Source organism: Penicillium hordei (assembly GCF_028827395.1).
Source record: "Penicillium hordei strain IBT 12815 chromosome Unknown utg000003l_segment0_segment0, whole genome shotgun sequence".
NCBI classification, from domain to species: Eukaryota; Fungi; Ascomycota; class Eurotiomycetes; order Eurotiales; family Aspergillaceae; genus Penicillium; species Penicillium hordei.
The window spans coordinates 57,616-83,523 of NW_026623144.1; the positions used below are offsets into that span (position 1 = coordinate 57,616).

Sequence of the window (25,908 nt, forward strand, 5' to 3'; positions counted from 1 at the left end):
ATCAATCTCCAGAGCCTATCAGCTCTTACATGCACGAACTTGTCTAATCTCCATTGTGAATGACAGGTCGTAAAGGACCAAAGAACATTGCTTTTTCTTTGCTTCTCCCCGCGAAATTCCTCCATATAGCCAACCCCCCCCCCCTCCCTGTCATTTCTGTCATTTCCTTGGCTTTTTCCCCTCAAGGATTTGGAGACTATACTCACCATGTCGAGTATAACGGTATAATCACACAGCTCAAATCATAGAGAGAAATTCTTGCTAATGTGATATAGGATAATGACACAAATATTGGATCGTCGCGAGGTGACGCGTCGACCACCTCTGGTGATATTGCCAGTAGTCTCACAGGCGGAGGCGGTTCATCGGGCTCGGCGCTGATGATGACTCTATTGCCTGCACTCGTATACGCTTTATTTTGGATCAGTCTCTTTCTGATATTTCGGCGAACTCAGCGCCGATGGTATGCTCCGAGATCCTACTTGCCTGATATACATGAGCATCAACGGAGCCCCGAGTTGCCTTCTGGCTGGGTGAACTGGCTCGGCACATTTTTAAAAATTGAAGACAATCATGTACTCCACCATTCATCGCTAGATGGCTATCTTTTCCTGCGGTTTTTGCGCGTCTTGGCTGCTACATGCCTGACAGGCTGTGTGATTACATGGCCCATTCTGCTGCCTCTTCATGCCACTGGGGGCAACGGCAATACCGAGCTCGACATCCTGAGTTTCAGTAACGTCAAGAACCCCGACAGATACTACGCCAATGTTATAGTGGCATGTGTTTACTTTAGTGAGTTTCTCGGGATTTCACTTGCAAACCAGCCTACTCACCAGTATAGCGTTCGTGTTTTATGTCGTGGTCAGAGAAAGCCTGTATTATGCAAACCTCCGCCAGGCCTACCTCAACTCGCCTGCCTACGCGTCTCGAATGTCGTCCCGTACAGTCCTCTTCATGTCAGTCCCGGACGCTTACAAGAACGAGAAGAAACTACGACAAGTATTTGGAGATTCGATCCGCCGAACTTGGATTACCTCGGACTGCTCAAAGTTGGAAAAGATTGTTAATCGACGAGATCGACTGGCCGAGAAGTTGGAAACCGCAGAGACCAAGCTCATTCGACGAGCAAATAAAATCCGCACTCAAGCAATCAAAACAGGCGAATTGAATATCGATATGTGCTTGGACTGTGAGTCAAGCAACCCAGCATGGCCTCACAAAGTCAAACGTCCCACCCACCGATTGAAAATTCTTGGCGAAAAGGTTGACTCTATCCACTGGTATCGGGCTGAGCTCGCAAAGAAAATCGAAGAAGTATCAAATCTGCAAGCCAAACACCAAAATGGTGAAGTGAAACAGCTTAGTGCAATCTTTGTCGAATTCAACAGCCAGGCCGATGCCCAAGTCGCCCTGCAAACCCTGTCGCATCACCAGCCGTTTCATATGACGCCTCGCTTTATTGGAGTCTCGCCTCGCGAGATTGTGTGGTCGGCATTGAATCTTAGCTGGTGGCAAAGAATTGTTAGGAGATTTGCGATCCAGGGATTCCTGGCGGCGATGGTCATCTTTTGGTCATTCCCTGCGGCAATTGTTGGTGCAATTTCAAACATCACATACATTTGCACGCTGATTCCCTTCCTCGGCTTCATTCTTAACTTGCCCGATGTTATCAAAGGAGCAATCGAGGGTCTTCTGCCTGCCGCGGCCCTAGCGGCATTGATGTCGCTGGTACCGATCATATGTCGCAGTACGCTCTCCAAGTTCGCCTTGTTTCTTGAACCCTCCTGTTGACCTCTACATAGTATGCGCTAGACGAGCTGGAGTCCCATCAAAGGCACGAGTTGAGTTGTTCACACAAAGCGCCCACTTTGTCTTTCAAGTGGTGCAAGTGTTTTTGGTCACGACCTTGACATCGGCTGCGTCGGCTGCCACGGCACAGATTGTCAAGGATCCTCTCTCGGTCAAAGATCTGCTGGCACAGAACCTACCCAAGGCGACCAATTTCTACATTTCTTACTTCATGCTGCAGGGATTGAGCATGAGTTCCATGGCCCTTGTTCAAATTGTCAGCGCCTTGGTGTTCAAATTTGTCACCACGTTCTTTGCCTATTCCCCTCGTCGTCTGTTTCAAGGATGGGCCGAACTTGCCAGTCTCAGCTGGGGAAATGTCTTCCCCGTCTTCACCAACATGGCTGTAATTGGTAAGCGATGCTCTACGCATGCTTTAACGAGGATTGACTGACTAGATTCTTTAGCGCTGACCTATTCATGCATCGCACCTCTGATTCTGGGATTTGCCTTCCTCGGGCTTTATCTTGTATACCAAGCCTACCGATACAACTTCCTCTTCGTATATGACATCCAAGTCGACACAAAGGGACTCGTCTACCCACGAGCCCTCCAACATTTGTTAACAGGTCTCTACCTGGCTGAGATTTGCTTGATAGGACTTTGCGCCATCAAGGGCGCTATCGGCCCAGTCATCATCATGGCCCTATTCTTGGTCTGCAACATCCTGGCACATCTGTCGCTCAACAATGCACTCGCCCCATTGAATACATTCTTACCACGATCCCTTGATGCGGAAGAGGAAATGCTTCAAGAGAAAGAAGATGCAGTCGCAGCTATCAACGAAGAGCGCCGCCCACGCGCAATGGCCTTTTGGAGATGGTTTCACCCGAACGTATACAAAGATTACGCGGCATTACGTCAAAAGGTTCGCCGCAATGTTGAGGGGGTCTCCTACACACCTGAAGAGATGCGTACAGCATATTGGGAGCCATGTGTGGCATCACCACCACCGACTTTGTGGATCCCACGCGACAAGTGGGGTTTCAGCAACCATGAGGTTATGGAGACAGATTTGATAATCAACATCACGGATGAGGGTGCGCACTTGAATGAGAAGAACAAGATTGTGTGGGATAAATATGACCCACATCTTCCTCTACGGGAATTGAAAACCCTGTACTGATCTTGGATATCTGCGATGGAATTTAATGACTTGATGATAGCGATGGATTTTTGGGGGCCCTTTTGTACATAAATGCTGATATTTGATACCGAGGCTGCTAAGGATCAAGCACTCTCAAATACTTATAATATTTTCGAACCATTTCTTCAGTACAACTAGCATCAGTGAGATAAACCTTCATCAGACAGTCAAGGTAAAGTTGACCGCATTTACAGCACCATTATCCCGCGGGAAAAACTCGAAGGTGAACACGGTCGATTGCCCAGCGGAGATCACAGAGCTAATTGCAGATGAAGTGAGGATTACATGTGAGTCGTCCCAGTTATACTGGTTGCTGTAGGTCTAGATCGATACATTAGTATATAGTATTGGCAAGAGGTACCCAAGGGGGGATAGAGCTCAGCTTACAGCTCTTGCTTGCTGGATAGGACCCAGTGATGCCGTCCAGTCATCGACTAGGTATGTTCCACCATTGGTCAAAGCCTTTACGGCAGCGACAGTTGGCAGCCCACCCCAGGTGATTGGAATTGATAGGTCAGAGCCAGAGACAGACGAGGCCACTGCCGATGTGGACGACAGAGTTGGAGCCTTCCATTGAACAATTTGGATAACAGGGGACGAGTCACCCCCCGAGAATCTCAGGGTTAGAGTAACAATGACACCCGGTGCTGTCGTGGACGAAAGATGCTTGGATAAGTACGAAGCTGTGAAGATTATGTTCGCACCCGAAACAGAATAGTCTGTTCCCGACGCTAATGTCGAGCCAGTAGAGTCACTGACTGACGAGAGGGTGTTACCCTTGAAGATAAATGGAAGAGTCTGTGCTGCCACGGCCGTTCCATACTGATGGAAAATATAAGCCGAAGATGACTGGATAGTTGCAGAAGCGTCCTCTGTGCTATCTGGCAAACTATTTGCAGTAGACGCGGTGGATTTTGCGATGATGGAGAGCGAGTTAGGGTCACGCCAGGCTCCGGTGGTTCGATCCAAGTGGTCTAATCCATTATCCCACAGAACGCAGGAGATGTCGAGACTGGCTGCAGTTTGAATTAAGAAGTCAACATACTTCCATCGAGCAGCGGGCTCGGTGTTAGTGGGTGAAGCATCATATTCACCCAAAAGAAGAGGTACATTAGGGAAAGCGTTGCGCAGCCGCTGGAAGTCAGATTGTACAGTAGTCTTGTCACTGTCAGAGCCCCAAATTGTCTTTCCCCTGTTTGGAGTCAGTAAATAATATCAACATGCTGTGGTCTGTACTCTTACCAAGCGCTGAAAATAAAGTCGTCTGGAAGCCAGCCACCCAGTCAGCTCAACTCAACCCCTTGTATGCACTCATATATGACTCACAGGGACTGTAGTAGTGGAACTGAATAGCATATGGATTTGAAAATCCCGAAGGTGCAACAAACCAGTCTGCAGTCTTGACGCTATCCTGACCACCCCCGACTAGAGTAACAACTCTTTGCGAGTTGAACCCACCAGCATCATTAATAGCCTGGAGGAAGATCTTGTTCAGTTTGTTGATCTCGGTACCGTCGGCCGCAGTATTGCACGGAGGCTCATTGATAGGCTCAAAGGCAATAAGGTTGGATTTGCAGGCCAACTTGGTTCCGATTTGATACCAGAGGCTGTAAAACTTCTCCTCAATCATGGTAAGATTGGCTCCAGACTGGGTAACATCGGCCCAAACCCATGAATCTATTTTCATGTCAGCCAAGGTCAATCTTGGATACAAGTTCATATAGCATACCATGATGCACATCAACGATGGCATAGAGTCCACGGGCCACAACCATATCAACCACATCAGAGACTCGCTGCAACCAGATTGGGTCAACAGTCCAATCAGGTGAGCTTCCGGTAAAGTGATAAGCCCAGGTAACTGGGATTCGAATACTCTTAAAGCCGGCAGCCTTCACGGTATCAAATGTGGACGCCACAACTGGGACATTATTCCAAGATCCCTCATCGGGGACAGCATCAAGGGTATTTCCCAGATTCCAACCAGGATGCAGATTCGACACAAAATCAGAAGCTGAGATTGCACTAAATGTTCCAGTGCAAACAGCTTGTCCCGAGGCAGCAGTAGCTACCTGCACTGTGGACTTGGTGATTGTTGTCAGAGTGGTAGTGGCAGCCTGGGCTATCCCGGCGAGAGCCACGAGGGCACCAGAAAGGAGAACCTGCATGGCAAGAGTTCCTATCAGAGGATAGCGATAGATCTTGACTCGTAAAGCTGCACAAAATCAACGGCACCTCAAGGATATTTATGGCCAATTTGATCATAGTAACTTTATACTAAGCCCTAATCCCAGCCAAACTTGCGGGCCGGCGGACCGGGGTTGTGTTCTTCACGACATTACGGAGTAGAGCGTGCCAAAACGCCACCCTTGACTTAGGCTAAAGAGCCTGTAGATGATTTTGGCGTATGCTTGGCATAGATGGTAATAGATTGCGTAGTTTACTCTTTCACGGAGGAGGACTAGCTGGGAAAAGGCGGCATAATAATCCCTCCAATCAAGAAGCCTATTCCCCACAAATACAAGGTGAGTCCTTTAATTTCCCCAGACTTAGGGCAAATTAGATGTAACCAATGCGGAAAATTCCGAAAAGAGGTAGGAATTTCACATGTCACCTGGCTTATATCTGTTTATCAGGCGCGGAGAAGCTCCGTGCTGGCTTTTATAACCCCGTGGAGAATGAGGAGAATGAATAAGAAACTAATGTTTCATATACAGATTATAATCAAAGACATATTAGTTCTCTACAATATAACGTATTTCACCCCCAAGCGGCGCACCCCAAAACACATAGTAAAAGTGATAAATTACAACATGATATCGCAACAACGGTTACCTATACAAAGTTTTCCTTATAGCCTAGTTATTTTTATATGATAGCTATCCAATTTACGGAGTTTCGGAGAACCTAACAAACTAGTATCTGAGATATATATATTTCTTGGAGTTTAGCGGTGTAATTTTCGATACCATACTAATGCAAGCTTTTGATTCTTTCGAAACAGAGATGTAATACTAAAAATGCTTATCAATTGTTATCGGGAAGTAATGGAATTCAATTGATGGTTGAGATATGTGAGGAATTTATCACTTTTACTATGTATTTTGGGGTGCGCCGCTTGGGGGTGAAATACGTTATACGGAGTATGTATGGAGTAGGTGCGTCATATTCGTTTCATCATAAAGCGCATTGGCGTAAAAAAAAAAAAAAAAAAAAGGGAGTATCAGGGCCTCTCATCATTTGCAGGTCTTGCATTGTTCACATCACTATGCAATCTTTGTTCCGTTCTGTCTCCAATACATTGTGATCCCCTGCGCGCCCAGACGGGCGCGGCCGGTGAGAATACTGTGAGGTTCGATTCCGCGAATTCCGGCTGCCAGGGTACTGATTTCCTGCAGCACCGCCGTATGATCTTCTGTCAGGGGGCGAATAGCGCGGCCCGCTGGCAGCCTGCTCATAGGGAGGAGGAGGGGCGTTTGGGTCCTCAAGCTCAGGCCCATGTTGTGGCTGAGGTCTAGGCAGAGGATTAATCGTATTGGCAACGCTCGAAGATCGGTTAGGTACATTGCTCATGCGAGGTGAAGGAGATGGTCGAGTGGAAGAATTACTCAAGGCAGATGTGTGACGATCGCGAGCCTGCTCATTCCTAGCATTTTCGCGTCGCTCTTCTTCTTGGAATTGAAGTGAGAGCGCATATGCATAGTCCGCATCACTCTGTTCTTGAGTCGGCTCGGGGGAATTCGATGTTTCGTTTGCACTTGGAGGATGAGTGACTGGCTCGTTCGATATTCGGGGGCTGACCTGGTTGGGGCCAGATGGGGTTGAAGGACCAGCGCCCACGGGGCGAAAGTCGCCAGAGTAATATTCTGTGTTGAACCCTGTCACATCGACTAGAGACTCCCAAACTACTTCAGCATGGCCTGCATAGCCAGCATCGGTAACCAAAGTGTAGAGTTGGTGGGATTGTGGGTGTTTATATAGAGTCGAGAAATGGTCGTTGCGGAAAAGAATCGAGACAGATCCGGGCGTAAGCTTAGTCGAAAGCTGTGTCAAGCCAAATGGGCTTAATTGTGTCGCATTCTCAATTTCCACAAATCGTTGAATGGTTTGGATATCTGCCATGGCATTTTCTTCCTCGGGTTTAAGTGCCTCGCCTCGCGCCACCCGTTCCTCAAACTCTTGTCTGCGAAAGGGCAGCATTTGAATATCCTCGTAATACTGAGCAGTGCGGGACATTGCGGCATGAGTAGGACTAGACCAAGAGGCTAGCCAGCCATGAATCAATGGTATGCCAAAGGTGCTGTACAGTCGAAGATCACCGGTTTCCAGGAAAGTACCAAATCCTTCAGTAGAATCCTAACATTACGTTAGTATAAGTGACCCTTGACGGATACATCACATGTACTCACCATTGTCAAACGTGGGTTAACATTCATGCCCGTATGCAGCATTGTCAAAAATTGAGTGAGTGCTTCGATGTCTGGAAACTCCTCATCAGGGCCCAGGCATGTTGTTAGCTCTTCAAACATCGCCTCGATTAGCAGACCCAGAGAAATTTGCTCGCGGGTTGACAGAGCTCTAACGATTGGCGGGTGAGCGTTGGGGTTCGCTCGCAGCACCAATGCGTTTATTAGAGCCAGCAGTGGACAGGGTCCGTTTTGATTTTGGACCAAAATCGGGGACTCGAGCAGTTGACCACTTTGATCGGTCCATCGGACGTGTCGAATGGTATAGGTTTCTGATCTTTGCTCCTTTTGCCGTGCAGCTTCTGCAGCAGACAATATGGGGACTACTTGGGGTTGTTGTGGCTGCTGCACCACGGAAACTGCGAGATCTTGTTTTTCTGGTAATGATTTTGCTCCGTTCGCCAATGGTTCTGAGTACACTGAAGACGCAGCATGAGACCCGGTCTCAACCCCCGAATTGCTAGTGGCACCCAGCAGACCCAAATCAATTAGTTCATGAGATGTGGCAGAGGTTCGACTAGAGAGAGCAACAGATGGAGTATTGATTCCAGCATCCGATCCGAGCCTTCCTGCATTGGATGAAGGTTTATATTGTGCATGGGCATTGTATTCCTCATCAGATAGTTCAGACGGCTGCACAGCAACAGCCGGGACATATGGATTGGACTGCACTTCTTGTAAGTAGATCTCTTGGGGGGCTGAGACCTTGATGGACTGTTGAGACCCCCAGGGTGAGTTATCATCGAAGTGATGGCCGTCTAACACAGGGCGTTGCTGGGAATGAGAACGAGGAGCGTCGGCCCATGGTGCCTCTTGTTGAGGCTCATCTAAAAGAGAGAGCCGTGCAGTCATTGGAATATACCCTTCGGCTGTAAGTTGTTAGCAACAAATATGATTTTTGAGAAACTTTCAGAAGCAAACAATGTCGTACATTGGCTCAATGCGTCACTGTTTGAAGTCGCATGTGAATTACGTCCCCATTCATTGCGATCCAAAAGATCTTGAGTATGCTCTGCCGACCTAGGCTTCAAGAATGGGTTATTCGACTGTAGTTGTACAGGTAACTCTCCAGTTGAAGCCTGACCGGCATCGGTCGTTGGCCGACAGACATTCTCGGCCGCTCCTGTTTGTTGACCTACCATCAACGTAGGTTGAATCCAGTGCCCGTTGGTATTTGCATGTTCCTTGCATGCTCCCTCATACTGATGATACTGACCGGAGCGGCCATCATCCCGCCTTCCGTTATTGTCTGGCCATGAGTTCGGTGGTTGGCTGGAGGAAGACCCCACCGGCGACCGCTGTGCCTCTTCAAGTGGCATCAGGGCAAACGCAGGTGAAGTGTTGAGGTCGGGGGAGTAGATAGAGTCCTCAGAAGGAAATCGGTTCAAACGAGTCAGGCGGTGAGAGGATGCAGAGTTAGGTGATTTGGGCGAGCGTGCATCCGATCGAGAATTTGACTTGCTAATGTTCTCTAGACGCGGTGGGGGCTGTTTGCGCAGGCCCATGAAGACGTCCGTTGACCTTGTGGGAGGCGGAGGGGGCGAAGGTTTGAGTTCGCGTATAGTTCTATAGAAATGGGAAGGCTTATAAAGCACTCAATGTCAATGAAGAATACACTCAGAAGAGTTTGTATTTTCGATCTGAGAGTGAATTCAGGATGTAACCTCGAAATAATAACAATGAGCCATTAGGTATAAGGAAAACGCCTTGCGTAGGGGCGGTAGGGGCTGAAATGCCCGTATACACGTATACGTCAGTGATGGGCAACAGCCTAGCCTTTAGCTTGAGCTCGAAAATAATATCATGCCCCAGATGGAGAGAAAGCTGTGTTGAACAAGGCAATGACGGAGGTGGATGATGATCTCAGACTCTCTCGCTCGCCAGGCACCCGGATTCTGGATTCTGCAGATCCACTACGATCGCGGGTTGACCTGGGGGAAGCTCCGACGCCAGTATGTGTATTTACTTTATTATTCACTCGTACGAGTGGACCTAGGGTAGAGTACTGGGTTTAGTACGGTATGGAGCGGTATTCTGGAGACTTATGACGAAGAGGCGGGGAGCCAGTAATTTAAGGCATAAAGTTCAGGCACAGACACATGAGGCATCAATATCACGGATTATCTATCCACCCGGCTGTGAGTATCCTCATCCTCTGATTGGCTGTAATTCTATCGACCATAAAAGTCGCCAGAATAATTTTGTGGAAGAGCTCGAGGCACAGCTGTTCCATAGCCATCATGCATTCCTATATTCGCCCGGGCCAGTTCGTGGCTATCAAGCTCCAGTCGGACCAGTTAAGACTCATTCAGATCGTCCCCGATACGTAAGTACTCTCTGCTCTATGCGGGAAAGATTCCATCGCAAGAATTAACATTGGACCAGAATCGTCAATTTGGGTAGATTCGGTAACTTTGCCGCCAATCAGATTATTGGACGACCGTTCTATTTTACCTTTGAAATCCTCGATGCATGCGACGACGCTGGCCACCAACTACGTGTCGTCTCAGCAACCGAGTTGCATGCGGAGACCCTCCTCGCGGACGGGGAGGGAGATGGGGAGGGTGACGACGTGGATACTGGCGAAAATGGAATGCCGATGCGAACAAATCGTCAAATCAATGACGAAAATTCCTCTCAAAAATTGACTTTGCAAGAAATTGAAGAATTGAAGAGAGAGGCCGGTGGCGCGGGGAAAGACATTGTCGCAAAGCTCTTGGAATCGCACAGCACAATAGACCAGAAGACTGCATTTTCTCTTGCCAAATACACGCTGCGGAAACGCAAGAAGTATCTGAAGCGGTTTACCATTCTCCCTTTGGACGTTGGCCTTCTCGCCAATTACTTGATCGAAGAACGGGATGCGCAAAAGTCCATGGAGCTACGGGATGAACACATCGGTCTCATCGGGTGCTGGGGTAATGTACATCACAGTGGAAATGTTGAGGTGGGTGAGGGGATGAAACCACATGGACGTTATGCCATCGTTGATGAGACTGGCGGACTTGTTGTTGCCGCGATGGCTGAGCGCATGGGAATTTTATATCCTCACGATGCCGACGAAGAGCCGGCAGAGGAGCAAGATGCTCCAATCCCCAATGCTACAGAATCCGAACATACCACTGGCCCCTCAAAGCCCCGGCGCATACGTCCCCAGCTAATGTCCGCTACTACGAACACCATCACCGTTTTTCACCCATACTCACAACCGAACTTGTCACTCTTGAAATTCTTTGGCTATGACACCAATAACCCCGATGAATCCCACCCACTCCACACCCATCTCAAATCAATTTCCTGGATGCAGTTGGCTGACCCCAATTCCGATCCACTCTACGCCAACGAACCACCCGTCATACCCGCAGAAGAATTGGCAGAGCTTAAACAAAGCAAGCGCACGGCGTATTACCACAAGCGCAATCGATGGGGGCGAGTTAAAGCAGTTGTGGATGAGGGCCGGGCCGGTAACTTTGACGGTCTGATCGTGTCCACCTTGCTGGAGCCAGCAAGCGTCCTAAAGACAATGGTCCCGCTCCTTGCGGGGTCTGCCCCTGTCGTCGTGTATTCTCCGACGGTCGAGTCTCTGGTTGAATTGACAGACATGTACTCCACTGCTCGGAGGACCGCATTTATCAACAAAAAGCGAGAATTAGAATCGCAGAGTTCCGAGGGAGAGGCCGTTGATTTGTCCTCACTTCATGAAGAATTTGTGGTTGATCCGACAATTCTTCTGCCACCTACCTTACAAACATCGCGTGTGCGCCCTTGGCAAGTTCTGCCTGGTCGAACCCACCCCCTCATGACGGGACGTGGTGGCGCAGAGGGATATCTCTTCCATGGCATTCGCGTGTTTCCCACCACACAAAATATCCAGGCAGCTGGCAACGTTCGCAAGAGACGGAAGGTGGAAACGACATCTACCCCGGTCAGTGATCGAGATGTGGAGATGACGTCCTAGGTTTCACGAATAAACGACCTCAAAAATAGATCGAATTCATTGTACAATTACAACAACTTGCTTCTTATTTTTCGTATGATCCGACTTACTCTAGCTGCCCAGTTGCTACCCCTTGTTTGGTCATACTGGGCATCTATCTAGGGTTAGGTGAGCACGAGTTTGACTGCCAGATATGTAAGTATACACAACCAAGCCTCCCTGGTCGTTACACAAAACGCTCGGTGTGGATTTGAATCAAGTATCAAATTCATTCATGCGCTGAATTTCATCAAACAATATACAGCAACGCTCGTCGTCTAGAGACTCTTTCCCATGAACTTCCTCTTCGTGAAACTCAGCCAGAACTAAAATTGGTCAGTATTTGGGATAAATCAAGAGATTATTCTTTGCTCCCTCTTACCTTTGATGGTCCGACTCCACCGGGGTATAATCTAGCATGTAGGCGGATGGCGATCTCCTGTCGCACCTGCGAGATGAACCTAGAATCGCAAACCCCTGTTAGCTAAAATTGATATGCAATGTATAGCAGCTAGAATCTCACTGGCGAAGAGTCTCGGCATCCTGGCGGTCGCGCGGGGGCTCAAAGGCCTGGTTAAGCGGGAATGACACATCACCGGGAATAGCAAAGCTGTCGAGGGCGGCGTTGGTCAGGGCCTGGAAATACGATTGTCAATGATAGTTCTGCTATATCGGGAGTTTAATATATAATGTCAAAATTTACCTTCTCCGCATCACGGGCGTTCATAGTTGGCTTGACCTTTCCGAGGCAGTCGCTAATAAACAGAGTTCCATAAATGAGCATGCGGTCCGCGGGGCCATTGATCTCGAAGTTGCGGAACAAGACATTGGCACGGAACAGCGATAGGATTTCATCGACACAATCATATGATTCACTTTCTGGCGACACATCGAGGTCGTCGGTGTTGGGAAGCGGGGGCAATGTGTATGCGGGGCCACGAGTACGGGTGCGGAGGGGAAGAATAGGGAAGTTTCCTAGTCAGGAGACATTCTATGGTCAATTTGGTCCTTGAAATGCCGATTTATAGCGTAGGAACCCCTGCGCTAGACTTGATAGGAGTCACCTACCTATCACGGGGACATCGCGGTCCTCCAGGAAGATGGAGTGGTATGCCTGCATTGATGGTTAATAAGGGGCTTTAGGGCACATGTGAAGGTATTAAAACATACAGGCATTCTGAATGCGTGAAAGAATTAAATTGTAGGAAGTTCAATTAATGAGACCGTGGAGGGGACAAGTTGACCTCGTTGGAGGTTAGGCAGTTGAGGGATGTCATCTGTGGAGTCCTCCCAAGCTCCATGATTTTCCGCCCCGAGCCTCTTTACGCGCTCCACGCGTCAAACCCATTTGGGCACTTTTCACAGTTTACCTGCTCTTCTTGATACGGCTGTTGATATTGATTATTGATCTCTAATCAAGAAATCTTCGTCATGTCAGACTACGAGGATCAAATGGACGTGGATGCGCCCAAGGACGTGCAATTTAGCTCCGACAACGCGAGTGGAAAAAAGAGAACTGTCGCCGATCTACCGGTCGAAGCTCAAGATAATTTGCCGTGGTGAGTATGAGAATTGCATCAATTGTATTTTTTTTATCACTAACAAACTTGTCAGGGTCGAGAAATACCGACCAAGCAGCCTAGATGATGTCTCTGGCCATCAAGACATTCTCGCGACTATCAACCGATTCGTGGAGACAAATGTAACAAATGCCTATGATGATAGATGTACGATAGGCTCTGATTAACACGTTCATACAGCGGCTTCCCCATCTCCTCCTCTACGGGCCCCCAGGAACCGGAAAGACCTCCACCATCCTAGCCCTGGCGCGGCGGATCTACGGCACCAAAAACATGCGACAGATGGTATTGGAGCTAAATGCAAGTGATGATCGTGGTATTGATGTTGTTCGAGAACAAATCAAGACCTTTGCAAGTTTGTGGCCTAGAGCTTTCTCGGGTTGGACTGCAAGCTTACCGTGAACACCAACAGGCACCAAACAGATCTTCAATATGGCCCCCCAAGGCACTGCCGGCTCCCCCCTGGCGGGCTTCAAGCTTATCATTCTAGACGAAGCCGATGCAATGACTTCGACCGCACAAATGGCCCTCCGCCGTATCATGGAGCGCTACACGGCCAATACCCGATTCTGCGTTATTGCCAACTACACACATAAGCTGTCCCCGGCACTCCTGTCCCGGTGTACTCGATTCCGATTTAGTCCATTGAAGGAAGTCGATATTCGGACTTTGGTTGACAAGGTCATTGAGAACGAGGGTGTCAGGATACAGCCCGAAGCGGTTGATAGTTTAGTGACGCTGAGCAAAGGTGATATGCGACGAGCCCTAAACGTGCTTCAGGCATGCTTTGCCAGCAGTAAGTTCATTTCCTTTGTCCCTCACGCCCACCCTAATTGACCAATGTTATCTTTTTTTTTTTTTTTTTTAGGTATCCCGCTGCCGATGAGAGACGCTCCTAAAGCCCCTCGTCCCGAGCCCGAGACTGTTACCAATGCAACGATTTATGACTGCATTGCCGCCCCGCACCCGTCCGATATTCAAGAAATCATGACTACCATCCTCTCCACCAGCGATGTCACTTCCTGTCTGAACACCGTACAAACCCTCAAGGTCACCAAGGGGTTGGCTTTGGCCGACATCCTCTCCGCACTAGCAGACCAACTCCAACAGCTCGAAGTTCCCGCTCAAACACGTATCACATGGCTTGAGGGACTGGCCGAGATTGAATGGCGACTTGCAGGCGGCGGTTCGGAAGCTATTCAGACTGGAGGGCTGGTCGGGGTGGTGCGAAATGGATGTGAGCTAATGAGTGACAAGGGTGTTACGGTGGCATAAAGGACGAGCGATATGATCCCAACATTCTCTGGTTTTCAGATCACGATATAAATGTAGTAATCTAGGTTGGAGTCTGGTGGCGAAAAGGAAGGAGACTTTCATTTTTGAATACTTTACCCGATTATCATGGAGACGTAGTAAACACAGACTTATATTGCCAAGGTTGTTCTAGGTCCAACCCGGCCCAGATGGTGCCCGCTCTCCGCTATCGCAACTCCGTGGGCTACCGCGGAGATGCCCAGGTGGTTTTAATTAATTAGCTAATTAGTTGACTTTTCAACCTTGTTAGTATTGGCCAATGACTTTTACCTATGAAATTCTTCCATTAGACTATTCTCAGAACCGTAGTCCACTTATCGGGTTTCCCCGCTAAGCTGACAAGCGTATTGTAAGGGTTTGAAGGAGAGACCCTGAAGAGAGGGGAAGAGTCAATTGGTCTTGCCCGCAAGCTTAGAACAAAACTTGGACATTTTGACAGATAAGAAGCTTGCGCCCGGGGATTTTTCTTTTTCTATTTTGTTCATATCTCTGCTTGCTTCCTTAATTTACGATGCGGTACTCTATCCAGTCCGGCCTTTTGCTGGCCGCATCTTTGTCCCCTATTGTTGATGCTGAGCGTGTGCTCGGTGCGTATATCTTCGCCCGTCATGGAGATCGTACACCAAAGGTCTTTGGTAACACTCAACTGACCGACCTGGGCTACCGGGAGGTATTTGATTCGGGATCTTTTTACAACGACCGATACATCTCGTCGAGCTCTTCTAAGCAGATCGAGGGCATAAGTGCCGATGTGGTCAGGCCCAAGCAGATCAGTGCCTCTTCTCCCTCGGATACCGTACTGCAAAACTCGGCCACTGGCTTCCTGCAGGGCGTATATCCCCCCGTGGGAAAAGTGGCTTCCCAGACCCTGGGCAATGGAACCTCGGTCGAGGCACCATTGAACGGCTATCAGCTCATTCAGCTGATACCTGCCACTACAAGCAAGAACGCCGAGGATTCCACTTGGTTGCAGGGCTCCAGTGGATGTCAGAAAGCCACCGTGAGCAGCAACAATTACTTTTCCTCCGAAATGTACACCTCGCTGCTATCCTCAACCAAAGAGTTCTACCAATCGCTTTCGCCCATGCTAGACGGTGCATTTGCCCCGTCCGATATGACTTTCAAAAACGCCTATACTATCTTCGATTACTTGAACGTCGGCAAAATCCATAACTCTACCAGTCAATTCTCTCACAGGTCAGATCTGACCGATGAGGTTTACCACCAGCTGATTGCTCTAGCTGGAAGCCATGAATTTAACCTGGCTTACAACTCCTCCGATAAAGTGCGCGCTATTGACGGTGCCGTTCTGGCAGGCGAAATCCTAGCCGGGCTCAATGAAACCATCACCACCAAGGGCAATACCAAGCTGAACGTCGGATTCGGCTCCTATGGCACCATTTTTTCTCTCTTCGGTCTTTTGAAGATGCCTGCTGCGTCCGTGGACTTCACCGGAATTCCCGACTACGCCTCGTCAATGGTCTTCGAATTGGTGACGAACGCCAGTGGCACCGAGTTCCCAACTGACAAGTCCGACCTCAGCGTGCGCTTCATGTTCCACAACGGTACCATTACGGGCTCATCTGAGCCGACTGTATACCCACTGTACGGCCAGTCGAGCGACCTTCTCCCCTGGGACGACTTTGCCTCAAAGACCAAAGATATCGCCGTTACTTCCAATGACGAGTGGTGCACCATGTGCGGCAACACGGACGGCAAGTGCGCCAGTTCGGCCAGCACCAGCAGCGACTCCGGGTCTGCTCGCACTTCTAGCACTAGTGGCTCGGGAATGTCACTCGCTGTGGCAGGTGTTGTTGGTGCTATGGTTACCCTCGCAGTGATTCTTGGTCTACAGACAATTTTCTTCCTACTTGGTGGATTCCGCATTGCGAAGCGGAGCAAGGCTAGCCCTGGAATAATGAGCTCGGCTGCTGCTGTGGAGGCGGAGAAAAAGGTTTAAACCGGTTGGTTTCTCCAAATGGATCAGACAAATGGGTGAATCCCGAGTCTGTGACTTGCTTGATATGTTGTTTGGTATGATTCACCATGCGTAATGAATGTATGAAGATGCAATAATAACTTGATTCTGATTTGGAACTATACAATCCAACATGGATGGCATCAGGGAGGCTTAATTAGCATATTGCATGTAACTGTATCGGGATCTTTGCAACCTATATCATTCAATTTGGTTCAATTTTCAGGTTCAATCCCTGTCTAATTCTATGAGCATGGTATGTTCCAATAATATGTTGCAATGTGGAAGAACATCACGACATCCAGATCAAGACAACCTTGAAGTGAACATCCCGCAGATTCACCGCCTTGAGCCAACAACACCTCAGCTCCTCCACTGTCTTCACTTCTCTTCGCTCTGCTCAACCCCAAAATGCCTCGCCAACAAATCAATTTAGAACCCTACCGGGATGATATCATCACTCTCTACCACCATGGCATCAGTAGCGATGCTATCAGCCGCACGCTCGAAACCTGTCATAATATTCAGGTCAAAGAACGAACCATCCAGTCCCGCCTTCGCAAGTGGGGCATCCGCAAGCGACATCGGACAACGACAGGCGACGAGGCTTTACATGCACGCATTAAGATGCTTTTCATACAGGATAAGCTGACCGATAAGGCTATGCTGGACATGTTGCAACAAGAAGGTTATGGTATCTCTGAACGCACTTTGCGCCGTCTGCGGTTTAAGTTAGGACTCCATGTCAGGGCTTCGGAGCGGGAGAAGCACCAGGAACAGTGCCAAATGCAAGAGCAGATGATTGTTCCACAGCCTCGACTAGAGGGGCAACCGGTGTGAATCTGGCTTGTTGGAACTGAAGCTTGATCCTCCGCTGGGTTCCATCCAGCAATACCCCATGTGCGACGCATCATGACGATTATCAGTAATCTCACCCTACGCGACAACACTGGACTACCTCCCATGCGACTCACTGGCGACTGTTCATGTCTTCTCCGGTAGTGATGATCTCAATACCCCATTCTCTTGGATCGTCTCCAGCCGACATGTGCTTCCAGGGTTGGCCTCTCAATGGCTGACTCAAGGCTCAAAGTTGCAACCGACAAAATCCATGTCGATACCAAATATCTCCTCGCAAAACAATATCTCGCAGTGACGATTCGGTGAGCCGGGGGAGTTGATTTTCCTTGAATCATTCAACCACCTCCCAGTATTCACTGCCACCAACACCAAGCCCGATGGGGATTCTCAACATGTGCTCAGCATACCAACCAGAAGATTTCTTGGCTCTTGCTGCTATTGATCATCCCCAAATGCAACAAATTACATGCCCAACGCTCAACCTCCTATCTCATGTTGCCAAGCTAGCCACAGATGCGTTGGGTTTCCTTCCGACACTGCGGGAAATATGCAGAATTTGTCATGTAGTGTTGAATTCAAAAGAAATGATGCTTATTTTTGTTTTCAATTAATTTTATTTTCCTAAACAATGTCCTTGTAAATGAGGGCTAGATCGACATCACGTGACATGACGTTTCTTTTGAGCTTTGATCGGAGAAACCAGCCCATTCGATCGCAACACTCAAGAGGGGTGTCCATATCCCCGAATACACTCCTCGCTCTGTCCTCACCTGTGGCACGCGCCGTAAGCCGGTAGCTTGTTAACCCACCATGTCCTCCCAATACGCCAGCGAGCCCAATCCCACTGCGTCAGCCACGCTCAACACGACGGTTGGCCCTATCCAGATCGCGCTCTTCGCAAATCAGGCCCCTCTCACCTGCAAGAACTTCCTCCAACACTGCAAGGACAACTACTATGCCGACACAATCTTCCATCGAGTGGCCCCCGATTTTGTGATCCAGGGTGGTGATCCCACCGGGACTGGCTCCGGCGGAACTTCTATTTACGAATACCCGGAATTTGAGTTTGACCCTGAAGCTCGGGACCCGAACGAGCGCGTGGTCCTACGCGATGAACTGCACAGTCGGCTACGGTTCAATCGACGTGGCTTGCTAGGAATGGCCAAGAGCGAGGACGGGACATATGGCAGTCAATTTTTTATCACGCTAGCGAACACGGAGCGTGAGTTGAATGGACAATGTACAATTTTCGGGAGACTGGAAGGGGACAGCATCTACAATGTGCTGAAAATTGCAGACGCAGAGCGTATTGCGGGCACTGAGCGCCCTGTTTATCCCATCAAGGTGACATCCTGCGAGGTAGGAGAACTGGGGCCATTGGAAGGCAAGTTAAAGGACAGAAAGACAATTTCAACCGCCGAGAAGGCAGAGAAGGGTGCGCCCAAGAAAAAGAAGAAAGTCCCTAAAGGCGGGAAGACGCTTCTGAGCTTCGGAGACGACGGAGACGAAGAAATGCCCATGCGCCCAGCAAAACCGAAATTCAACACCAATTTGGTCGTCGATGCGCCAGGTCCAAAGTCCGAAATACCCAAACCCAAACCCCGAGCAGATGCCCCATCGCAGCCGCGCAAACGGCCCCGCTCGCTATCTCCAGATCGATCACCGTCTACAGAGCGTAAAAAGCGCCCCAAGTCACCAGAGCCAGAAGCACAACTCCCCCTCCCTGACCCTGAGTCGCCTACTCGGTCTCCGACCCCAGATGCCCCAGCCGCAAAAGAGTCCAAGCTGTCGCGGACAAACGCTCAGATTGCGGCTGTGATGGCGTCAATGCGCCGCGATGTCGACGTCGGCCCTAAGGACACAGGCCGAAAGAAATCCGCCCTCGAAGCCATGATCCCTGAGACCTCAATTCGAGGACGGAAACGGCCACCTCCAGGGACTGCAAATGGGTCAAGTCGCAACGGCACAGGGCCCAGTAGCGCAGCTGAGCGAGAAGCATTGCAGCTCTTCAACGCCTTCAAGGCTAAGCTCGAAGGTGCTAAACCCGAGCCAACTACCACAGCATCACATAACAAAAATCACGCCGACAAAGACACCGAAAATCAAAACGACGAAGAAGACGAAGAGGCCCAACTCTGCGACCTGCACTTCATTGCAAACTGCCAATCCTGCCAAGCATGGGACGACCCGGAGGCAGAGGCGGAAGACCCCGAACAACAAGACGGAGGTTGGCTCTCGCACGAACTCCGCTTTGGGAAAGATACCCTAGGCAAAGACTTGAATTGGAAGCGCGAGCACGGAGGCGAGGCAGACTCACTTATGGTGATTGATCCTCGTGAGCGAGAGAAGGAAGTGATTGGACGCAAGCGGGGATTCCAGCGCGATAGAGAGCGTGAGCGTAAACGGGAGCGAGTGGGTGACTTGGAATGGGGTAAAGGGCGCTGAATATTCTTATTCTTCTAATGTCATTTGTTTCAATAATCCTAGACAAACACATATATACCATCCTAGCCTATCAATATTTTGATCCCGTATATATACCGGACTCTCTCTTGTCGGATACTTTTTTAGCCAGGTGCTACAAAGTTAGTTCTAGGACAGGGGCATCTCCAGAGACTTCTAGGATTGGTTATTATAATCACCTCGTTCTTTTGTGCCAACCTCATTGTATCCGTATATCCAATGATGGTTGAAAGCAGCATACCATAATGATAAAGTACACGGGGTTTCGTTGGAAGCTTCCTGTCGTATAAATCTCATCTCGAGTTTACTTTTCAATGTGATCTTTCCAATCGATATTCTGCTTGGAATTTCAGGTAAGTTAAATATAGGTCTCTTTCAGACAATGCAGGCGTATATATATCGTAGATAAAAGGTCGAGAACGTTGTAGATCTTAGTTCTCGGGTGATCTGCGGGTAACCGTGGACTCCAGTATCCACTTATCTCGAAACATTTGGCGTTTCAATATCGATGTTCCGGACTGGAATTGCTGAGAACGAATAGTCTTTCCGTAGAGTAATAACGAGAACTTGTACCCTCAATTAGTTGGCTAGAAATGCGTCGATAAAGGATCCAAAGAATGTCCAAAATCATCATACTACGTATTATATCCAAGAGAAGGTAAAGCAAAGGTATCTCATTAAAGTTCCAGTAATTGGATCATTCATGGATCATAATAGGTTTTTACAGCCTAGTCAAATTTCTCCAGGCAGGTGAATAAACCCCATATCAACAGGAAAACGCCTAATTGTACGCCGGGAAGTTTTGTTTCCATCCAAGCCCTAACCCGTGTTTGCCAACCTTCTCCGTCTGGTATTCCTTGCGCCGTCGACAGAATCACGCCTTTCTGCGCCGTTTCGTCGCGCTACCACCATCATTTATACCTTCACCTAGATTCTCCGTGGCCGCGGGACTGGTGGTCTCGCTATCCGTTAGCTGTTCGATGACACGCCCAGATTCATCGTAGCCGACACGGTCGAAACCATAGTTGTAGGCGGGATCGCCCTGCCCATTATGGGGGGTTTCAAAGAGATCAGGCTCGGCAGGAATGTGATCAAAATCGAACAGGTCGTTGGTGTCTCCGTCATCGCCTTGGGTGGTCCCCACAGGATCGTGAGTATTTTGACCTGTCCCCAAGTGGCTCATTGGATTCTCAGTCTGTTTCTTGATATCGGACCCTGCATCTCCAATATCGGTGAAGTAGTCGTTGTTGAAGATTTGATCGAGATCAAGCGGCGGAGGAGGTACATTGCCCTCACTGTCAATACCGGGGATGGTACCATTCGGGCTCAGCGGCTGGAGAAGACTTGTCAAGTTTTGGACGGAACGATCCTGCTCTGCTTGCATCTTGACTAGGTTGTCAATTTCTTGTCGTGTGCTAGCTAGCCTACCCGAGTAGTTGTGCGGCATGGGTGGTGGATTCGGCGAAATAAGCGCATTGTTAGATGATACGCCAGCATTGGGTTCTGATGAGTTTGTTTCGTTGGCCATGAGTCGAAGCATATCGGCGCGTTGATTTGCGGTGAGGGGAACATTACCACCATGGTTTTCGAGTGAGGAGAGCACATTGGGGAACTCGGAGAAGTTTGTCGAGAGCCCATTGCGTGCATTGGAGTTTTGGATTACAGACATAATGTCCCGTTGAGGGGAATTCTCGTCTGTCGGCTGTCCTGGAGAAACGTTTGGAGCACTTGGGCGAGGACTGTGGTCAAAGACCTCCTCCACATGGCCATGCTGGTTGGCGCTGGGTTGCCGAGCATGACCACGAGATCGCGTGTCATAGGAACCACTGGCTGATGGTGAAATTGTGGAGGATCGAGTATTGTACGCATCCGCTGCGGGCGGGGCCTTCAAAAGTAGCGGCGGCTTCTTCATTGTTCTCTGGGCACTCGGGCTAGTCATTGATCCTAGAGCATTGGTAAGGTAGTCATCATCAACATCCACAATGTTTCCTTGGTCCTGCGAAATGGCTCCCGCAAAAGAATTTGCGAGGTTTTGTGGGCCGCCCTCTCCCTGCAAACTGCGGTTGTATACAGTTGCAAGGAATGTGAGAATGGCATTGATGGAGTTTTCATGGCGAGTGTGTTGTTCTTGGAAGTTCGCTGCTTGGGCATAGAGCTGCTCGTGTTCTTTCCGCAGCCTGGTGATTGTGGTTGAGATGATCGACTGCTGTTGACGAATCGCCTGAAGTTCGCGATATACCCCAGAAAGTTGATCACTGGGTACCGAGCTATCCGTGACTAATGACAATTGCTGTGGTCGGGGAGCACGATTATCGCGAGGAGCTGGTGCACCCTCTTCAACATAATCGTCCATGTCGTTATCATCAATATCCTCCGTCTTCACGCGCGTGCCGCCCTTGCTAGGTTTGCTCGCATGCCCGCCACCTCCGGCGTTCTTTGGCTTCTGAATAAGCCATAGCAAATCCGGGTGGCCTCGTTTGAAATAAGGGTTCGCGTATTCGCTGGGACTCTTGTTTTTCCGTTCGCTGGCGCGCATTGAATTGTCGGAAAGTCCGACCTTCTTGTGAAAGCCGTACATGTTCAGTTGTCGGACGAATGAGGCGTAGTTATTGTGTTTGAAGAGCTCGGGGATCAATGTTCTTGCAAACTCATCTTCGTCTAGGACGACGAAAGAATTGCCATCGTCGGACCATCGAATCAATTCCGTATTCTTAGATTCGTCCAAGAAGCTGTGGCTCTCAGTTAGTCCTATGATTAATCACAAAGTGATAGGTATATCGTACCTGCTTAATTTCTGTACAAAAGGCGGGATTTGCTTTCGTTTTGCCTGTGAATCTCTCTTCGCAGTCAAGGCTCGCCGGTAGAGCTCCTCTAGAGACTCCCCCCATGCGCCACTCTCTCCATTTCCAGTGTTTCCCCCGTTTTCCACATATGAAGCAGGAGGTTGCTCGTAGCCACGGTTTCGGCTGACCACCTGGTTCCCTTGTCGGCGGGCGAGCTGGTTAGATGCTGTCGCAGCCGGTGCAGACACATCTTGGGGTGGCGCAAAGCCTATGGGGTTGTAGGAGGGATCGGAGAAGGCGGCGGTATTGATGGCATTGACGGGGGGGTTCTGGCCCCATTGTAAGAATTGATCGTTCGAAAGCTGAGAGCCGGGGTTCGCAGTGGTCGGAAAGTTCGGTACGGGGTTCATCTGAGGATGGACAGGCGGTACTGTTCCCGGTGCAGGTCTCTTGCGGGTCATTCCTTGCGAGCTCATTGTGAATAGCCTGGTGTAAAGGCTTCGGGTTGAATCTTATCTCGCGGTGGGGTTTGATGGGGTTTGATATAGAATTGTATCTCAATTTTCTTTGGTCTCTGGATTGGAGACTGAGTTGACCGCAGGAATTTTGCCTAGGAGACAAAGGAACCGGATGCGAACTCAGTATGCAGGAAGTTGTTCATCCAAGTCGCTTTCTAATTTTGAGTCAAGAAGGCTTTGACCACTGGACCGAGAGAGAAAAAAAAAATTTGGGGATGACGCTGATCAGGGCGCGAAATCTAGCGTATCAACGCCGAAGTAGAAAAAAGATTACTGGAATCGACAACAGGCGGCAAATCAAGGACCAACAGTTGATCAATACTAGACAGATGACGCTCAATGGGGGCGCGTGAATTGTCCAACATCCAGATTAAGGCGGGAGGCTTCAGCAGAAAGCGCCCACTAGGCGGTGAATGAGTTAATATGCCAAGTATTATAACTAGAGGGCACCAACGTCGGAAGACCTGGAGATAAATAAAAACGAATGTACGGAGTATTCTGTCAATAAGATATCAAACCTCATGCTACTCAGCGGCGAGACCCAGTTGCCCCGGTTCCGGGGGAGGCGTTGACTGAGTCAGCGATGGTGACGAGTATGAGTACCTCATATTGCCATGTGATCACGCGTGCTTATCAGGTATCAGTACCTACACCTGGGCATCCCGTGATCTTAGAATTCTCAATAGCAATTTCAATATGCCGTTTCATGGTCATATCCTCTCAATTATTCGAATTTTTTGCAATAACCGCTACCATGAAGCAGTACGCGACTGTCCCCAGCAGAAGCATTAACACAGTTCGCGCAACATTTCATGTGGAACTAGATTCTCGATTCCCCTATCAAACCCCGGAAGTCCGTCAGAATCTGTTGCCATAACTCAGGTTGCTTCTGCGTGAAATTCTCGACCTGTTTAGGAGCAGACAAGTCTTCCTTCATGCGGGACTCATCCTTGGTCCCATTCAGCACCACCACGTCCTTTAAGCCCATAACTAGAGTATAGAAAGCAGCAGCCGAAGTTATGTTAACATGGTGAGCAAGTTGCTGCACTAGCTCGGAGCGTACGAGCTCTGGATTCGCTGTCAAAGTCCAGAAGCTTTGGTATATGATCTGATTTTCGCGGCAGAACGCACGCAGGGGGACATCAAACAGGGTGTCCTCGTAGAATCTGTTCTGGACCACTGATGGCTTCACAGTTGTTTGGGACGACGTGTGCAATTCTCGGAGTATAGGCAATGTACAATTGGAGATTCCTAAATTTCGAATGTGGCGGGGGACATAAGTTTCAAGGGCGTGCCAGGCCTCCAGGGTCTGGACCAAAGTTGACAGTGGTGAATGGATGATTACAGTGTCAATGTAGGACTCATCCACGGAGTCGGGGTCAACTTTTGAGCGAAGGTTGTGTAATGATGATTTGATAGATGCATGGACCTGATCCGTCACCGTCGCTGACGGATCATAGGGCATGTTGGCCAAATCCTGTGCCGAGACAGGACTATATTTGGTTTGTACCTAGGTATAGTTAGCCTGAAAACCCCAAAATATATCTAAATTAAAAATAGTAACTTCCCACTCACGTATAAGTCTGCTCGGCCGACGATCCCATCGGCAATTGCTCTGCGGATGCCATCACCAACGAGGTGCTCTTGGTAATGGCGGGGTTGGGCCGCTGTGTCCACAGCCCGGAAACCAGCTTTGATTGCATTATAGACCAGATCAGCACTGCGTTCTTTCTTCCAGGCTGTGCCGTAGACGAAAACTGGGATGGTGGTGGAGACAGTGCCCTGAGTTGGATGCAGGCAGTACTTTTCCCACATCTTGCCGACAGTTCGAGTCATCTGTTTTTAGAGATGAATGGGATAAAAGGTTCGTAATCGACTAGCTTTGATTGAGTGTAGGGAGCAGAGCAAAAGTACGTTCTACTTGGGAATGTCCCAAATGATGTTATGATTGCGGGGTACTCTTCAACGCTTTCTTACTAAGTAGAAGCCCTCCAGGGCTTACCTAGCACCTCCAGGGCTAGGCGATGGAAGTGATACTTTATTGAGTATAACATACTGATGAAACTAGAATCAATCCACAGATTTTACTCAAAATTGGGCAAAAATATCGAGAGTCGCGTTAGTCTGGACTAGCGGTCTACCAAGTCACTTTAGGCGATTTCAACGGTATACCTATTAAGGTCATGAATATCGAAGGTTGTTGATAGACTAACGACAAGCATTACTTCAAGGACTTCAATAATCCTGAAGCCTGGAGACTAACCCACGTAACATTTAGGATCGGCTGTACACTGCAGGGCTATCTATATATAGCAGAATGATGAGCTCGGCTATCGGCAACCCGCATACCTTTCATTTGATAAAGATTCAAACATGGTTTTTATTCTCGAGTTTACAGTTGTGTATTGGCTGTATAGCTACAGTATAGCTACAGCAAAGAATGTCGATTAACCTATAGTCAAGGCTGCAGGATTTCCTGGTGTATGTACCGATTGGCCCCACAGCGTGGCTTAGACCGTGGACTTATATAGGATCTCCGGGGTAGAATAAGACCCTTACTTGGCAAACGAAGAGGAGTATGGAGTAACTGAAGAATGTATGTCCAAAAGTAGCCACACAGTTCAGGGATAAAGCATAGCCACGATGCCTGCATATTGATAGAATAACATGTAGAACACAGAAGCTAAATGCATGATATTTTTAGCTCTCTCTTGTTGGTACTACCATTCAGGCTCTTGGCACAGTCTTGGCTGATGGCATAAACCAGGCAGCTGCTTTTGCACAATCAACATTGGCAGTCCTCCGCTGATCGGTGCATACAAATTGCATTTTTTCAAGTTGATCTTGTGGTTGGCAAGGGTGGACACACTTGGGGGCTCGGTTCACTCTCTAATTCAGAACCCACTATGCGCGGGGAGTGCCGACAAAGATCATCTCCTACATGTAGAGCCAAAAAAAAAAAAAAAAAAAA

At 48.9% G+C, this 25,908-nt stretch overlaps 11 protein-coding genes across 11 annotated transcripts; 6 read left to right on the top strand and 5 right to left on the bottom strand.

The window, feature by feature from the left end:
- Positions 1-207: 207 nt before the first annotated feature.
- On the top strand, positions 208-2,977 carry N7537_005272 (uncharacterized protein; the record flags this gene model as incomplete). The annotated part of the gene is made up of 5 exons (XM_056896329.1): positions 208-222; positions 276-795; positions 845-1,750; positions 1,806-2,204; positions 2,259-2,977. 5 exons carry the CDS (start codon positions 208-210, stop codon positions 2,975-2,977), a joined length of 2,559 nt encoding a protein of 852 aa, XP_056752114.1.
- Positions 2,978-3,157: 180 nt separating this feature from the next.
- N7537_005273 (putative extracellular endoglucanase) lies at positions 3,158-5,166 on the bottom strand (the record flags this gene model as incomplete). Its single annotated transcript, XM_056896330.1, has 5 exons — positions 3,158-3,319; positions 3,386-4,190; positions 4,241-4,262; positions 4,325-4,675; positions 4,728-5,166. The coding sequence occupies 5 exons, from the start codon at positions 5,164-5,166 to the stop codon at positions 3,158-3,160; spliced, it is 1,779 nt and encodes a 592-aa protein (XP_056752115.1).
- A 1,090-nt stretch (positions 5,167-6,256) lies between these two features.
- On the bottom strand, positions 6,257-8,969 carry N7537_005274 (MINDY family deubiquitinase; the record flags this gene model as incomplete). The annotated part of the gene is made up of 3 exons (XM_056896331.1): positions 6,257-7,354; positions 7,408-8,333; positions 8,396-8,969. The coding sequence occupies 3 exons, from the start codon at positions 8,967-8,969 to the stop codon at positions 6,257-6,259; spliced, it is 2,598 nt and encodes an 865-aa protein (XP_056752116.1).
- Positions 8,970-9,563: 594 nt separating this feature from the next.
- Positions 9,564-11,422, top strand: trm6 (tRNA 1-methyladenosine methyltransferase subunit GCD10; the record flags this gene model as incomplete). Its single annotated transcript, XM_056896332.1, has 3 exons — positions 9,564-9,602; positions 9,732-9,790; positions 9,850-11,422. 3 exons carry the CDS (start codon positions 9,564-9,566, stop codon positions 11,420-11,422), a joined length of 1,671 nt encoding a protein of 556 aa, XP_056752117.1.
- A 296-nt stretch (positions 11,423-11,718) lies between these two features.
- N7537_005276 (actin-related protein 2/3 complex subunit 3) lies at positions 11,719-12,616 on the bottom strand (the record flags this gene model as incomplete). Its single annotated transcript, XM_056896333.1, has 6 exons — positions 11,719-11,766; positions 11,823-11,901; positions 11,964-12,076; positions 12,144-12,415; positions 12,509-12,554; positions 12,611-12,616. 6 exons carry the CDS (start codon positions 12,614-12,616, stop codon positions 11,719-11,721), a joined length of 564 nt encoding a protein of 187 aa, XP_056752118.1.
- Positions 12,617-12,871: 255 nt separating this feature from the next.
- On the top strand, positions 12,872-14,295 carry N7537_005277 (replication factor C subunit 3; the record flags this gene model as incomplete). Its single annotated transcript, XM_056896334.1, has 5 exons — positions 12,872-12,999; positions 13,055-13,142; positions 13,201-13,375; positions 13,433-13,816; positions 13,889-14,295. 5 exons carry the CDS (start codon positions 12,872-12,874, stop codon positions 14,293-14,295), a joined length of 1,182 nt encoding a protein of 393 aa, XP_056752119.1.
- Positions 14,296-14,845: 550 nt separating this feature from the next.
- N7537_005278 (uncharacterized protein) lies at positions 14,846-16,294 on the top strand (the record flags this gene model as incomplete). Its single annotated transcript, XM_056896335.1, has 1 exon — positions 14,846-16,294. The coding sequence occupies one exon, from the start codon at positions 14,846-14,848 to the stop codon at positions 16,292-16,294; it is 1,449 nt and encodes a 482-aa protein (XP_056752120.1).
- A 429-nt stretch (positions 16,295-16,723) lies between these two features.
- N7537_005279 (Clr5 domain-containing protein) lies at positions 16,724-17,152 on the top strand (the record flags this gene model as incomplete). Its single annotated transcript, XM_056896336.1, has 1 exon — positions 16,724-17,152. One exon carries the CDS (start codon positions 16,724-16,726, stop codon positions 17,150-17,152), a length of 429 nt encoding a protein of 142 aa, XP_056752121.1.
- An 831-nt stretch (positions 17,153-17,983) lies between these two features.
- Positions 17,984-19,618, top strand: cwc27 (putative peptidyl-prolyl cis-trans isomerase; the record flags this gene model as incomplete). The annotated part of the gene is made up of 1 exon (XM_056896337.1): positions 17,984-19,618. One exon carries the CDS (start codon positions 17,984-17,986, stop codon positions 19,616-19,618), a length of 1,635 nt encoding a protein of 544 aa, XP_056752122.1.
- Positions 19,619-20,510: 892 nt separating this feature from the next.
- On the bottom strand, positions 20,511-22,895 carry N7537_005281 (heat shock factor family protein; the record flags this gene model as incomplete). The annotated part of the gene is made up of 2 exons (XM_056896338.1): positions 20,511-22,365; positions 22,420-22,895. 2 exons carry the CDS (start codon positions 22,893-22,895, stop codon positions 20,511-20,513), a joined length of 2,331 nt encoding a protein of 776 aa, XP_056752123.1.
- An 862-nt stretch (positions 22,896-23,757) lies between these two features.
- On the bottom strand, positions 23,758-24,773 carry N7537_005282 (putative aldo-keto reductase (AKR); the record flags this gene model as incomplete). Its single annotated transcript, XM_056896339.1, has 2 exons — positions 23,758-24,447; positions 24,513-24,773. The coding sequence occupies 2 exons, from the start codon at positions 24,771-24,773 to the stop codon at positions 23,758-23,760; spliced, it is 951 nt and encodes a 316-aa protein (XP_056752124.1).
- Positions 24,774-25,908: the final 1,135 nt, after the last annotated feature.